The sequence below is a fragment of the Phyllopteryx taeniolatus genome, chromosome 2, assembly GCF_024500385.1.
Source record: "Phyllopteryx taeniolatus isolate TA_2022b chromosome 2, UOR_Ptae_1.2, whole genome shotgun sequence".
Taxonomy (NCBI): Eukaryota; Metazoa; Chordata; class Actinopteri; order Syngnathiformes; family Syngnathidae; genus Phyllopteryx; species Phyllopteryx taeniolatus.
Window position 1 is genome coordinate 30,703,626 of NC_084503.1, and position 12,165 is coordinate 30,715,790.

General features: G+C 41.4%; 1 protein-coding gene across 3 annotated transcripts in view; it reads right to left on the reverse strand.

Moving 5' to 3' along the window:
* LOC133474223 (protein unc-13 homolog C) overlaps positions 1-12,165 on the reverse strand; it is a 188,892-nt gene that overhangs the window by 56,905 nt on the left and 119,822 nt on the right. For all 3 annotated transcript variants that reach the window (XM_061765689.1, XM_061765688.1, XM_061765687.1), the window contains exon 18: positions 11,261-11,346. In XM_061765689.1, coding sequence (XP_061621673.1) covers positions 11,261-11,346 — 86 coding nt within the window. The remainder of the gene's footprint in view (positions 1-11,260; positions 11,347-12,165) is intronic.

Sequence of the window (12,165 nt, forward strand, 5' to 3'; positions counted from 1 at the left end):
GGGAGCGGCGCTGTAAAACAGCGAGGCTGCGTGACTTCTCCAGAGTGAGTCATTTTTAGTAAGGCTTTAAATGATTTACATCCAACAATTTCAACCGGGAATGTAAGCGACAAGTGACTTTTTTTGTGTATTTGTTACACCCTGTGACACTGCATTAACAATTGAACACAGCTACTGAAGTTCATTGCCTTCACTTCATTGTCTTACTGGAAAGTTCACTCCATCTCATCAACGGGGGTACCTAATGAAGTGTCTGGTGAGCGTGGTCTTCCAAGGCCCGTCATTGCAAATCTGTCGCTCGTGAAGGTCAGTCGGCGCATATTCACACATACTGTTTATGCAAATTCATCCTCATGAGGTCTTCTCCTACCGCGACACAACTAACTGACCGCCTGTGTATGTGCATGTTTGAATGTTGAACAAAGACAAGAGAAGGACAAGCTGCAATATGCTATTTTTTTCCATGACACTTGATCCCTTTATGTGGTAATTTTCTCAAGTCTTTATTCAGTGTTATTGATGGTGAAGGGTTCTGCCAAAATGGTTGTTGCAAGTACAGAAAGTAATGTGAGTTTACTGTATTGGTTACACACACTGATTCTAAAGATGGGGTTGAGTTGAGTCAGTGCCAATTGGCCAGCAAAAAACACACACCAATTCTCGGTGTTTGAATTGGAAAATGAGGCCCTTGGAGACCAATTAAACTTTTTCTTTTTTTCCTTTGAGCTATTTCTCCCTATTTTCTAACTTACTTTAATCTTTACTTAACAGTCAAGGGTCATTATTAGTTTGACTGCTCTAGAAAAAAAAGGCTTTCTACCAAGCAGTACGGCTTGACTGCATTCAGTTTGCTTTTTGTTGTTTTTGTTGTAAACAAAACACCATTCCATCCATCTCTCCATTTTGTATAGCTCTTGTCCTAACTTGGGTCTATCCCAGCTGATCTAAAGCAAGAGGTGGGATACACCCTGGACTGGTAAATCCCAGGGTACATACTGTAAAGACAAACAACATTCATACACATTGACATCTATGGACAATTTTGAGTTTTCAATAAACCTAACATACATGTTTTGGAAATGTGGGAGGAAGCAGGACTAAATCAGAATCCATACAAGCACAGGGAGAAACGGGATTCAAACCCAGAACATTAGCACTGTGAGGCAGATGTTAAATCAACAAGGACACCATGCTTCCCTGTGATGAACAATTACCAGAAGATGCTTTTTTTTTGTGATCATTTATTTGTAATAATGTTTTTGTCTTTAGACTTGGTGAAGCAGAACATGACTCATATAATCCAACACCCGTTTGAAGTAACTGTAAACAATTGTATGTTTGTGATAATGAGGCAGCACTACATTTAAGTGGAATAGCAGTTGCAGTGTTAGTCAGAAGACCTTGTTTACTGTACTTTGTACATTTGATCTGTAAAACTTTCTTGTGACAAACGTCAACGATAACTCCTGGTGTATTCCACTGGTGTCATCCCACTGTTTAGCAGCCTTTTGTTGGTTTACAGTTCACTTGGTGTAGCACGAAGCTCTATATTCTGCTTTCTGTTAACTGGTCGACAAAGAATTGTCACTTCCGTGTTAACAATGGAATAATGGAATAAGAATATGCGGTCATGCGGCACCAGAAGGCATACTCAGTTACTGCTGTACTTAGTTTTTCCTTAGATTGTTTTAGATTTTCTGGTCTGCGAGTGTTTTTATTCAAATAATTACTGTAATTACGACTTTACTACTGTGATAGCATAGGTTAGTGATAGGCTATGATGCGTTCCAGCTTAAGTACAAATTCGGGTCACGTCCCTTCCCTATAAACGGAACTCTGTTGTTCACTGAGGACCCTCCTGTACCTGGCATTTGCACTGTTTTTAGTGTGGTAATGACTGGTTATAACACTATTTTTATCTTGCTTCACTGCGGTTGTGTAAAATGTTTGGCTGCATGCCTGTAAACAAAAGCAAATGTTCCACTTGTTGCTCAGCATGTGATTGTGAAACAAGTTCTTTTGTGCCCCCGCTGGTGGTTAAACAATGCCGACTATCCTGAGGGAGGAGTTGACTCAGTGTCCCCGGTGAGGGTGTCATCTCGTCTGACGTCCCCCCACTGGGAAGTAGCGACTCACACGGGACCCTCTTTGTCTCAGAGTCATTGATTTAAACGACATACATACAATGACATAGTACAGCGGCTCGCTTCAATTGCCATCCAGTGACCATCCACAGTATTGGACATGTATGAGAGTCATGGTAGTTTTTATATTGACTAATTTTAAAGCAGCAGAACGAGGAGTTGATTCGTAAATTCTGTTGATGTAATTCATTAGAAATGCCTCTTGTGAATTAATTGAACATTTGGGAGTAACTACTTAGTAAGCCAATTTGAACTATGTTGCTAACCAAAACAGCAGCACATATTACGGCACGTAAACTCAGAGAAAGAATTACTGTTCCAGGAGACATGACATGGCCATGCCACAATGTTGTGTGAGTCCATGTTTGTTCCAGGAGCTACAGGACCTATTGCCTTGTTTCTTGACATTAGCCTCTCGCCATAAAAACTTCGTTTGACATTAATTGTAGTATCGGTAACCGAACCCGTTAGTGTGTATAACAAGTGTATAAGGAGAAAACTACATTCTTGATTGTTCCACTTTGGCAGAGGTCTGCACTTTACCGGCTTACAGTATTTTGTTCTATGCTTCCAACTTTGTGGGAAAAGCAAATAAAAATACACTTTTCCATTTTTAGTGTCCACAGGTGTTATAGTCCATTGTATATATTGGGATGCAACAAAATCCTCACCTCACTCACTGATATAAGAATTTTCTAATGATTCTGTATACTGATCTATGAGCAAAAAATATATAAAACTCCGAAAGCCTGACTGGACCATATTAATTCCCTTCAAAGCATACATTAGGCGGAAACAAACGTGTCATTCATAAGCATAGATAAGAGATTAAATGTAGTCTATTACACTGAAAACTGCCATGAATTCATGCAACAGTAACTACAGCAATACGTCATTCATTTATGTTTAATGAGCCTGTTCCAAAAGGCGGGATACGAGTTGATGTGCTAATGGGGTTTTTGAGTCATAAAGGATACGCTTTAGTGATAGTGATTAAGCATCTTTACGGTAGCTTTGCGGCATCTATACTGTGTGTTTTAAAACCCATCTGAAGTCTAGTCAAGCTCTGTTCCCACCACACAGGACAGTCTGGTTTAGTCTGGCCAATAGGGGGATAAGCTACATGAACAACCAGTTAGTTGTACAAATTTAGCATTTCCATTGCATTTGATCAGTACCAAAAAGCAAACATCCATAGATAGATAGATAAATATAAAAACCATGTAACTAACTCTGGTTTTAAATATATCGTACATGAATTAAACATGTATTTTGTTTAGTTACCTATAGAAAACTACTGGGGGTTAAATGTAATATAAAGTATTCGTATTTGGATTTTTCATACCGAGTTCCTACACAGAACATATTAGGTAAGTGGCAGGCCATTTCATTGCCTCACTCTCCAGTCACGTTTACGCCGTAAACAAACATTGTGCAGCTCAGCCTCTGGCAAGTGGATGTCATGGGTATAGCGATATGATTTTGGCAGTTTGTCAAACTTATTTGAAACGACATGACACGAACGTGGATATTAGTGCAGCAAGAAAAGAAAAGAAAAATCCTCACGTGGTGCAAATGTGACTCCCAGCGGTATTTAACCTTTTTCAGACTTTCGAGATGGAGCCAAAGCAATAACAAATGCCCTTGGTGTTTTTATAGTAGAATAATGTTGCACTTTCCTAAAAAGAAAAGTTTCAAGGTGTTTGTATAAAATTGTTTGTTTGGGTTTTGTTGTTCATCTGAGAATCTTTCAAGTATTGGATAATTTACTGTTAGCAGTTTGTGGGGGTTTTTTTCATTTAAAATTTCATTAAATCATTTTCTGTTCACATAAAAGATAAGGAGCTTTATGTTTCTGCATTTTTGTTTTACTTTATTGTAGGTATACCCAATGTAAACCAAATTGGTATCTTAAAATCTGCACTATTTGCATATCTGTTGTTGACCAATACTGGCCACTCATGCCAGAGTAGCATCTGCTCCATTTGCACACTGATTGAGGAGTATCTGCAACATTTGCACAATCAACATTGTACCAGATGATCGCACTACTCGCTTGAAGTCTCGGCGCCCTTTGCACAATGATCATTGCACCGGACTATTGCAATATTAGTCTTTTGAACTGCTCTGAGTGCATCTGCATCTTTTTGCACAATAGTCAAAAAAATTAAAATAATGTACCGGCATTACCAGATAACTAGCAAACCTTTATTGCTCAGTGACTGTTTTTTGTCAATGTCTTTATGTCTCAAAAGTGTTCTCTGTCAATTGACTGTCTGTTGTCGTACTAGAGCGGCTCCAACTACCGGAGACAAATTCCTTGTGTGTTTTTTGGGCATACTTGGCAAATAAAGATGATTCTGATTCTGCAAAGCATTTAAAAAAGGTTCGTAGCGAATCGTTTGGGCATACCGTTACACCCTGAAAAAATACAGTTAAACTACGACTCGAGAGGCCTCTTTAAATAAAAAGGGTGCAATTCAGAATTGGACGCTCATGGCTGTTTGACTTGCACTGTAAAACCGTAAAAAGTGCATATCCAAAAATAAGCGTCACAAAGTACTCAAGGAAAAACGATTGAAGAAGCACAAGGAAGTGTGCTCATTCATTATTTCACACCCTCCCCTTTTGTCTTTTTTCTGCCGATCTGTCTTCCCTCCCTTTCTCTCACCCATATTCAGATTCACACAGATACACTATTATTAGCATCAATTTATTATTTTTTTTTTATTTATTTTTTTTTACAGCCGCGCTGCCAGCAAATTCCTCTTAGCAGGAAACAGAAGATGCATCAAAGCCTTGATTAAGTCATGAACATGTGCAAGACACTCGCGCTCCTTCCTCCCTTCCCCTTATTGCCATTTATTCTTTGACTCAACGTCGGCACGCGGAAAAGCATGGCGGCATTATTAAGGGCATCTCGCTTAGGGCTTCTTCATACATAATCTTATCCCCCCTTCTGAGTGACTTCCATTACTTGTCTGAGACCAGTCGCTCAGTGGTTCGAGCCGTTGTTTGCATTATGGCGCACGGAATGAATCAATGCTGCTACCTTCAACATTGACGTGAAGCGTTACAGACATGGTCTTTGTGAATAGAGAACTGACTGCTTCGTGTTATGTATTCTTTACATCTATAATGTGTGTGTGTGTGTGTGTGCGTGTGTGTGTGCGTCTGTTTGAATGTGTGTTGTACATCTGCAACTGGCAGTGCTTTCATTTGGTATGTAGTTGCCATAGCAATGTGGGACGGTGTGGCACGGAGGAAGCGGCAGCAGGTACACGCTGTGGCTGTGAGGGCATTAACAATTCTCAATATTTCAGTTTGACATCTTCTCTGCCTGACCTGTCGTTATTAGAGGAAAAGCATTCATAGCTTTATCTTTCGGGATTGTGCAGAAGGTAAATAAATGTTTGCAAGAAAGCCCCATTTGGTAGATACATTTACATAAAAAATATAGATTACAGAGGAATCTCCAGTCAAATGCCTCCAATGGGAAGAAAATATGAATCAAAAGTCAAAGACATCACACAATCTCATGAGACTTCTGCTCAACGAGCATCTAAAGAAGAGTGCTTTGTTTTTCGTTTGGCTTTTTTTGCCACCACAGAAGGGTGCAATTAATGGCAAAGAGGAAAGGTGTGATGATGGACTACAGAACTTAGTATGCTGTTGGAAAAGCCATAGGAAAGGCACTTTAGTACAATATTAAGAGCCTCACAGCTTGGATCCTTCCTGTTCCCTCTCCATTATGTGTCTGTCCACTGTTTGTCCACCGTCTGACTTCATTGTAAGTTTTATCTGTTTGATTGTACAATGGTTAACTTAGTATTTAGTTTTATGGCCATTAAATGGAAATTTGCAATTAGGGAAAAATATATATATTTATTTATTTATTTTTAAATCATATTTGTTAATACAGTCAATATGACCTAACACGAGTACATCAGTAAAATGGTCTGAAAAAAAAAGCCAATTAGAGAAAGAAGGCTGACTGACAATTCACACGTGGGCACACACATAGCGGGCACAGCCCTGTAGCCTCACGCTGACCTGTTACCCTGCGCTTCAGGAACTTTGCTGAAACTATGGCGGAATATTCATCCATCCATCCATTCTCCTCACTAGGGTCGCGGGCATGCTTGAGCCTATCCCAGCTATCATCGGGCAGGAGGCCGAGTACACCCTGAATTGGTTGCCAGCCAATTGCAGGGCACATATAAACAAACAACCATTCGCACTCACATTCGGACCTACAGGCAATTTACCTATCATGCATGTTTTTGGGATGTGGGAAGAAACTGGAGTGCCCGGAGAAAACCCACGCAGGCACGGGGAGAACATGCAAACTCCATACAGGCGGGGCCGGGGATTGAACCCCAGACCTCGGAACTGTGAGGCAGACGCTCTAACCAGTCGCCCACCGACCGGCTCTAACCAGCGGAATATTCAGAGGTGGAGGATTCAAGCGAGAGGATTCAGAAGTGATGCGGAATTAAGAAAGTTTCTGCTCGATAGAAGGTGATTTTTAATTAATTCTACATTCCCAAAAATAAAACTTAAACCTAATAACATTTAGCGTTATAATAATACTCTCATTACGAATAAGTCATGCTACCACCATAGCAGTCATGGCTAACGTCTGCTTATTTACAGTGCTAATACTAGCTTCATATTGCTAGCGCTGCTATTTTGTTGATGTTGGATGTGCATTCTCTGTGAATTTGAAAATCGCGCTCGTGCAAGAGACTCGAGGGGGTAGGAATGAGTGAAGTGAGGCTACATCTAAATTTTTCTAGCAGTTTTAACATCACAAACTCCCCTTTAGGAATGTTGAACTGTAGCTTATAACACTGCCTGTGAAGTTAATAAATATGGTGACGACCGAGGGAATGAGCTTGGAACAAATGTATTCCCCTTACGTTATTTCCTATAGGGAAAAAACATCCGAATTACAACAACTTAGAAGTCCTTATCATCATCTTCATCACCACCATCATTATCATCAACATCATCATCCTGATCACCATCATCGTCATCGTCACTATTACAATACCACTTTTTTCTTTTTTTTACATTTTCTGTTGCTTCATTATACATTTCTTATTTTTATCACCATTCATTCTTTTCTGATTGGGTCATCGTGAGGCTTTCAGGATCCATTGTGTGAACACTCACTTAAATAACCACATATGTTCCTTTGCCAGATGGAGAGGGCGACAAGATGACCCCGATAAACGGACGCGTAACCATTTCACTCAGTCAATTAAATGTGATATTAAAGGTGTCAAGGTCCTTGGTGGGGGGAAAAAGTTTCCCCTACACACCGCGAGGTGTTCTGTCTCCATGAAGGCTGACTTTGACGTGAGGGGAATCAGGCACACAAGCCAAATGGGGTGTGCGTGTGCCTGATGACACCATATTGCATGCTTTCTGGGTGGAAAAAATAAAAACTCTAAACTTATTTTCGGGCAAATTGAACATTTCCAGGTGTCTCAAACCTTGATCTCACACATTAGTGCAGTGGGGAATTTGTTTCATTTAATTGGTCTGAAAATGATTTAATACAAACAATGTATCTTTGGTCATTCCTCTCGTTCAGCAATAGATAGTAACAAGCAGAATAATTAAATTCTAGATGGCAGAAGGTAACTTGTATACAATTTTTTGACATTTGTATTTGGTAGTGTGGCGTGAGATTGTGAAATATGCGCTATTGCTCAGTAAAGGTTTGGAAATACTCATTATATCCATTCATCTAGTCGAAGTCGAATCTCAGATCCAGGAGGAGCAGTGTGGTTTTCGTCCTGGCCGTGGAACAGTGGACCAGCTCTACACCCTCGCCAGGGTCCTCGAACGTGCATGGGAGTTTGCCTAACCAGTCTACATGTGTTTTGTGGACTTGGGCGTTCGACCGTGTCCTCGGGAAATCCTGTGGGTGGTGCTTCGGGAGTATGGGGTACCGAACCCCCTGATACGGGCTGTTCGGTCCCTTCACGACCCGAGTCAGAGTTTGGTCCGCATAATAAGTCGTACTCGTTCCCGGTGAGGGTTAGACTCCGCCAAGGCTGCCCTTTGTCACCGATTCTGTTCATAACTTTTATGGACAGAATTTAAAGGCGCAGCCGAGGCGTAGAGGGGGTCCGGTTTGGTGACCTCAGTATTGCATCTCAGCTTTTTGCGGAACATGTGGTTCTGTTGGCTTCATCAAGCCGTGATCTCCAACTCTCACTGGAGCAGTTCGCAGTCGAGTGTGAAGCGGCTTGGATGAGAATCAGCACCTCCAAATATGAGCCCATGGTACTCAGTCGGAAAGGGGTGGCGTGCCTTCTCCAGGTCGGGGATGAGATCCTCCCCAAGTGGAGGAGTTCAAGTATCTTGCGGTCTTGTTCACGAGTGAGGTAAGAATGGAATGGGAGATCGACAGGCGGATCGGTTCAGCGTCTGCAGTGATGCGGACTTTGTATCGGTCCGTTGTGGTAACGAAGGAGCTAAGCCGAAAGGCGAAGCTCTCGATTTACCGGTCGATCTACGTTCCTTCCCTCACCTATGGTCACGAGCTGTGGGTCGTGACTGAAAGAACAATATCTCGGATACAAGCGGCCAAAATGAGTTTCCTCCGCAGGGTCTCCGGCCTCTCCCTTAGAGATAGGGTGAGAAGCTCGGTCATCTGGGAGGGGCTCAGAGTAGAGGCGCTGCTCCTCCACATCGAGAGGAGCCAGATGAGGTGGCTGGGGCATCTGATTCGGATGGGCACGTCCCACCGGGAGGAGACCCCGGGGACGACCCAGGACACGCTGGAGAGACTACGTCTTTCGGCTGGCCTGGGAACGCTGGGGATAGGGAAGTCTGGGTGTCCCTGCTAAAGCTACTGCTCCCGCGACCCAACCTCGGATAAGCGGTAGAAAATGGATGGATGCATGGATCCATTCATCTATTTTCTACACCGCTTATCCTCACTAGGGTCGCGGGTATGCTGCAGCCTATCCCAGCTAACTGTGGGCGAGAGGCGGGGTACAACCTGGTTGCCAGCCAATCACAGGGCACATATCAACAAACAATCATTCACACTCACATTCACAGCTATGGGCAATTTAGAGTCTTGAATTAACCTACCATGCATGGTTTTGGAATGTGGGAGGAAACTAGAGTACACCCACCCAGGCACGCGACAACATGCGAACTCCACACAGACGAGGTAGATGTGCTAACCAGTTGTCCACCATGCGGCCACACTGATTATATAAAATATAAGCGGAACGGAAGATGAATGAATAAAATCTTGCACAATTATTCTGTGGTGTGGGGTGTGTTACAACTTTCTAATTTTCCTTCCCAATCTGCTCGGGAAATTATCGGGCTGACAATCATAAATGTTAAAACCTGTTCAGTATTTTTAATCGCAAATCCTTGTGTGAGGTCAACACCGAGGACTTCACTATTTCATTACAGTTACTCGATAGCTAGATAAATAAGCTAACTGTTAGCCTAGCTTCGTTTACGACTATACTTTTTCTTCTTTGTATTAATTATCCAGCTGTCTGAATGCCCTTTGGCACCATGCAGCCTCTAATAGGTCATTCATGGTTCTGCGACAGACATCTTTGGTTTGCAGGAGTAAACGCGATTATTGGCGGAGATATGTGCGTGGTGTACTGTGTTGGTCTTCTCGAGTACACCACACTCTATCAGAGCAGTAAGACCACCCTTGGCACTCTTTTCTCTATTAATGTGCGGGATCTCACGTTTAAAAAAAACGGTTATGAGTTTAAAACTCTGTATTTAACTCCTTAAATCTGTAATATAGAACTAATTCTATGGTATACAGTGCAGTCAACCATAATGTGCGCGCCCCGCAAACCTTACGGGCCCCACGTGTGGTTAAACAAACGCATCTATTGTTAGATTGATTCACAACTCCCTTCTGCATCTCGCCTACACACCACCAATCCAAATATCTTGAGGACGGCTTAATCTGGAGGACTCTAACCTAACAGGAACAGCTTGCTCAATCACCTATAGGAGGTATTTTCAGTCTATTTGGGAATAAAATGGAGCAGCAGGCGCTTTCTTGTTGGGACTGAAAGTCAGAAGCCACGTTTAAACCTGAAACATTTGTCTTGCTGCATCAAAGCACCTTCGAGATTTGTTCCCTGATGACTGACGTCTCTGGAAAAACAATTACTTGTTGGGACATACGGTACAGTCTGTTTTATCTAAATTAGACAGTGTAATTTCTGCCAAGGATGGACATTTTTCTTGATGGGGACAATTCACCATCAATTCATTTCTGGTAATTAAAAATGATGTTATTACTAATGGGATGTTTTGAACTGTTGTTTTTTATGTCAATACTGTAATAAGCAGAATAATGCTGCTTGGCATAGTTGCCATAGTGTAGATGTAGCAGTACTTCCCTCCAGGGGTTGTCGTGTCTTTGGACCACAAACTCATTTGTTTCTTTGTAGCTTCGAGAAGTTGTACATAACGTTTTTGAAATTATCCCCAATTACAAAGCACACCAAAAATACCGCAACTGATTGTCCTTGTGCTCAAGCTTAATTTTAATACATTGTACTTTTTCATCACTATACGGTATATAATTGGAAAGAAAGAATTGGACTTATGAAAGTAATGTGTGTCTGCCAGTCACAGTAAAACGGGAAGGATAATGTTTTAGAAAACGCCCACTTTGAAAGTTTGTCTTTACTCGCAAAAATACAGTTAAAGTGTAAAATTAGCGACCAACATGACAAATTAAGCAAAAACACAAAACACATTTTAAATCTTTTGTTGCAATTGTCAGTAACTGGATTGTTCCCTCAATAAGTTGATGATCTCAACTCGAATTGTGTGAATCAATAGTGTGTAATCAGTGGGCAGTGTGGGTGAGAACAGCTGATGAGCACTATTGTTACAGCAGCCGATGCGATGAACTGAAGTCTTGAATGAATGGAAGTGTTGTTGTAACTTTATACCTGTTGAGCGCATTAATCCAATTAGTGCTTGGCGAACAAGTAGCTTCACACTCAAATGTAACAAGCCCAGATTGTTGGTATATTTTATTGCACCTCAACATCAAGACAATATATATTGAACTTTGAGACAAGGCTTACCTTCCATGGCGTACTTCATGTCCAGGGCAAAGAGGTTCCATGTGATCTCCGCGCTGATCTTGCCCACATTCAGCTCCTGCGGAAACCTGGCGGAAATGGAAATGGATTCCAGTCAAACTAATTTCCCTATGACGACATGTTCCGCCGGGTGGTCAGAGAAGAAACCTTCATGGCTTTGCAAGACGATACAGTTGGCGAGGCTCACAATGTAACAAGATTGGTTGGAGAGCGGGGCCCTTTGCCTAGGCTTACACATTTTTCATCTGTGACATCAGTAAGTGAATGGCTATAATCTAGGATGGTAAATCTATAGAAAGTAAAGTTTCACTCAGATACAGAATTTATTTTGTAGTAAGATCCTACGTAAGAGAAAAAAATTAAAACCTGATCTGATAGTTATGGTAAAATACATTTATTTGATTTCCAATGCACTTTTCATTTAAAAATCTCAAGATCTAAATTCAAATGAACTCTCTGCACTCAACACTTCCGCGTTTGGGATGAGGTGGCATGTTAACTTCCGGTCGGCATGTAAATGCCAAGCGACAACATGGGAAATGTGTTAAAACTCAAAACTGAGTTGAGACTGAACCTAGCGGCACACTGCAGTGTTGGATGGAGGATCTACCTCCAGATCTGTGAAAAGTAACAACGTTTGATTTTGAACTCAAAATGGCAATGCTGACCTTTTTACCAGAAATGCTTTAACTTGCTTTAAGTGCTGCTGTGCATATGGTCCATTGATGCATGTAGATCTGGATTTGGATCTTAGTTAGACATTACATTGTGAAACCCTGTTGTCACATAGCAAATTTTCATTGAAATAAAATTATTTTACCATATATATATAAATATAATTTTTGTAATGTCAATAATGTATAGATTAACACTGAAAACGTATGAAG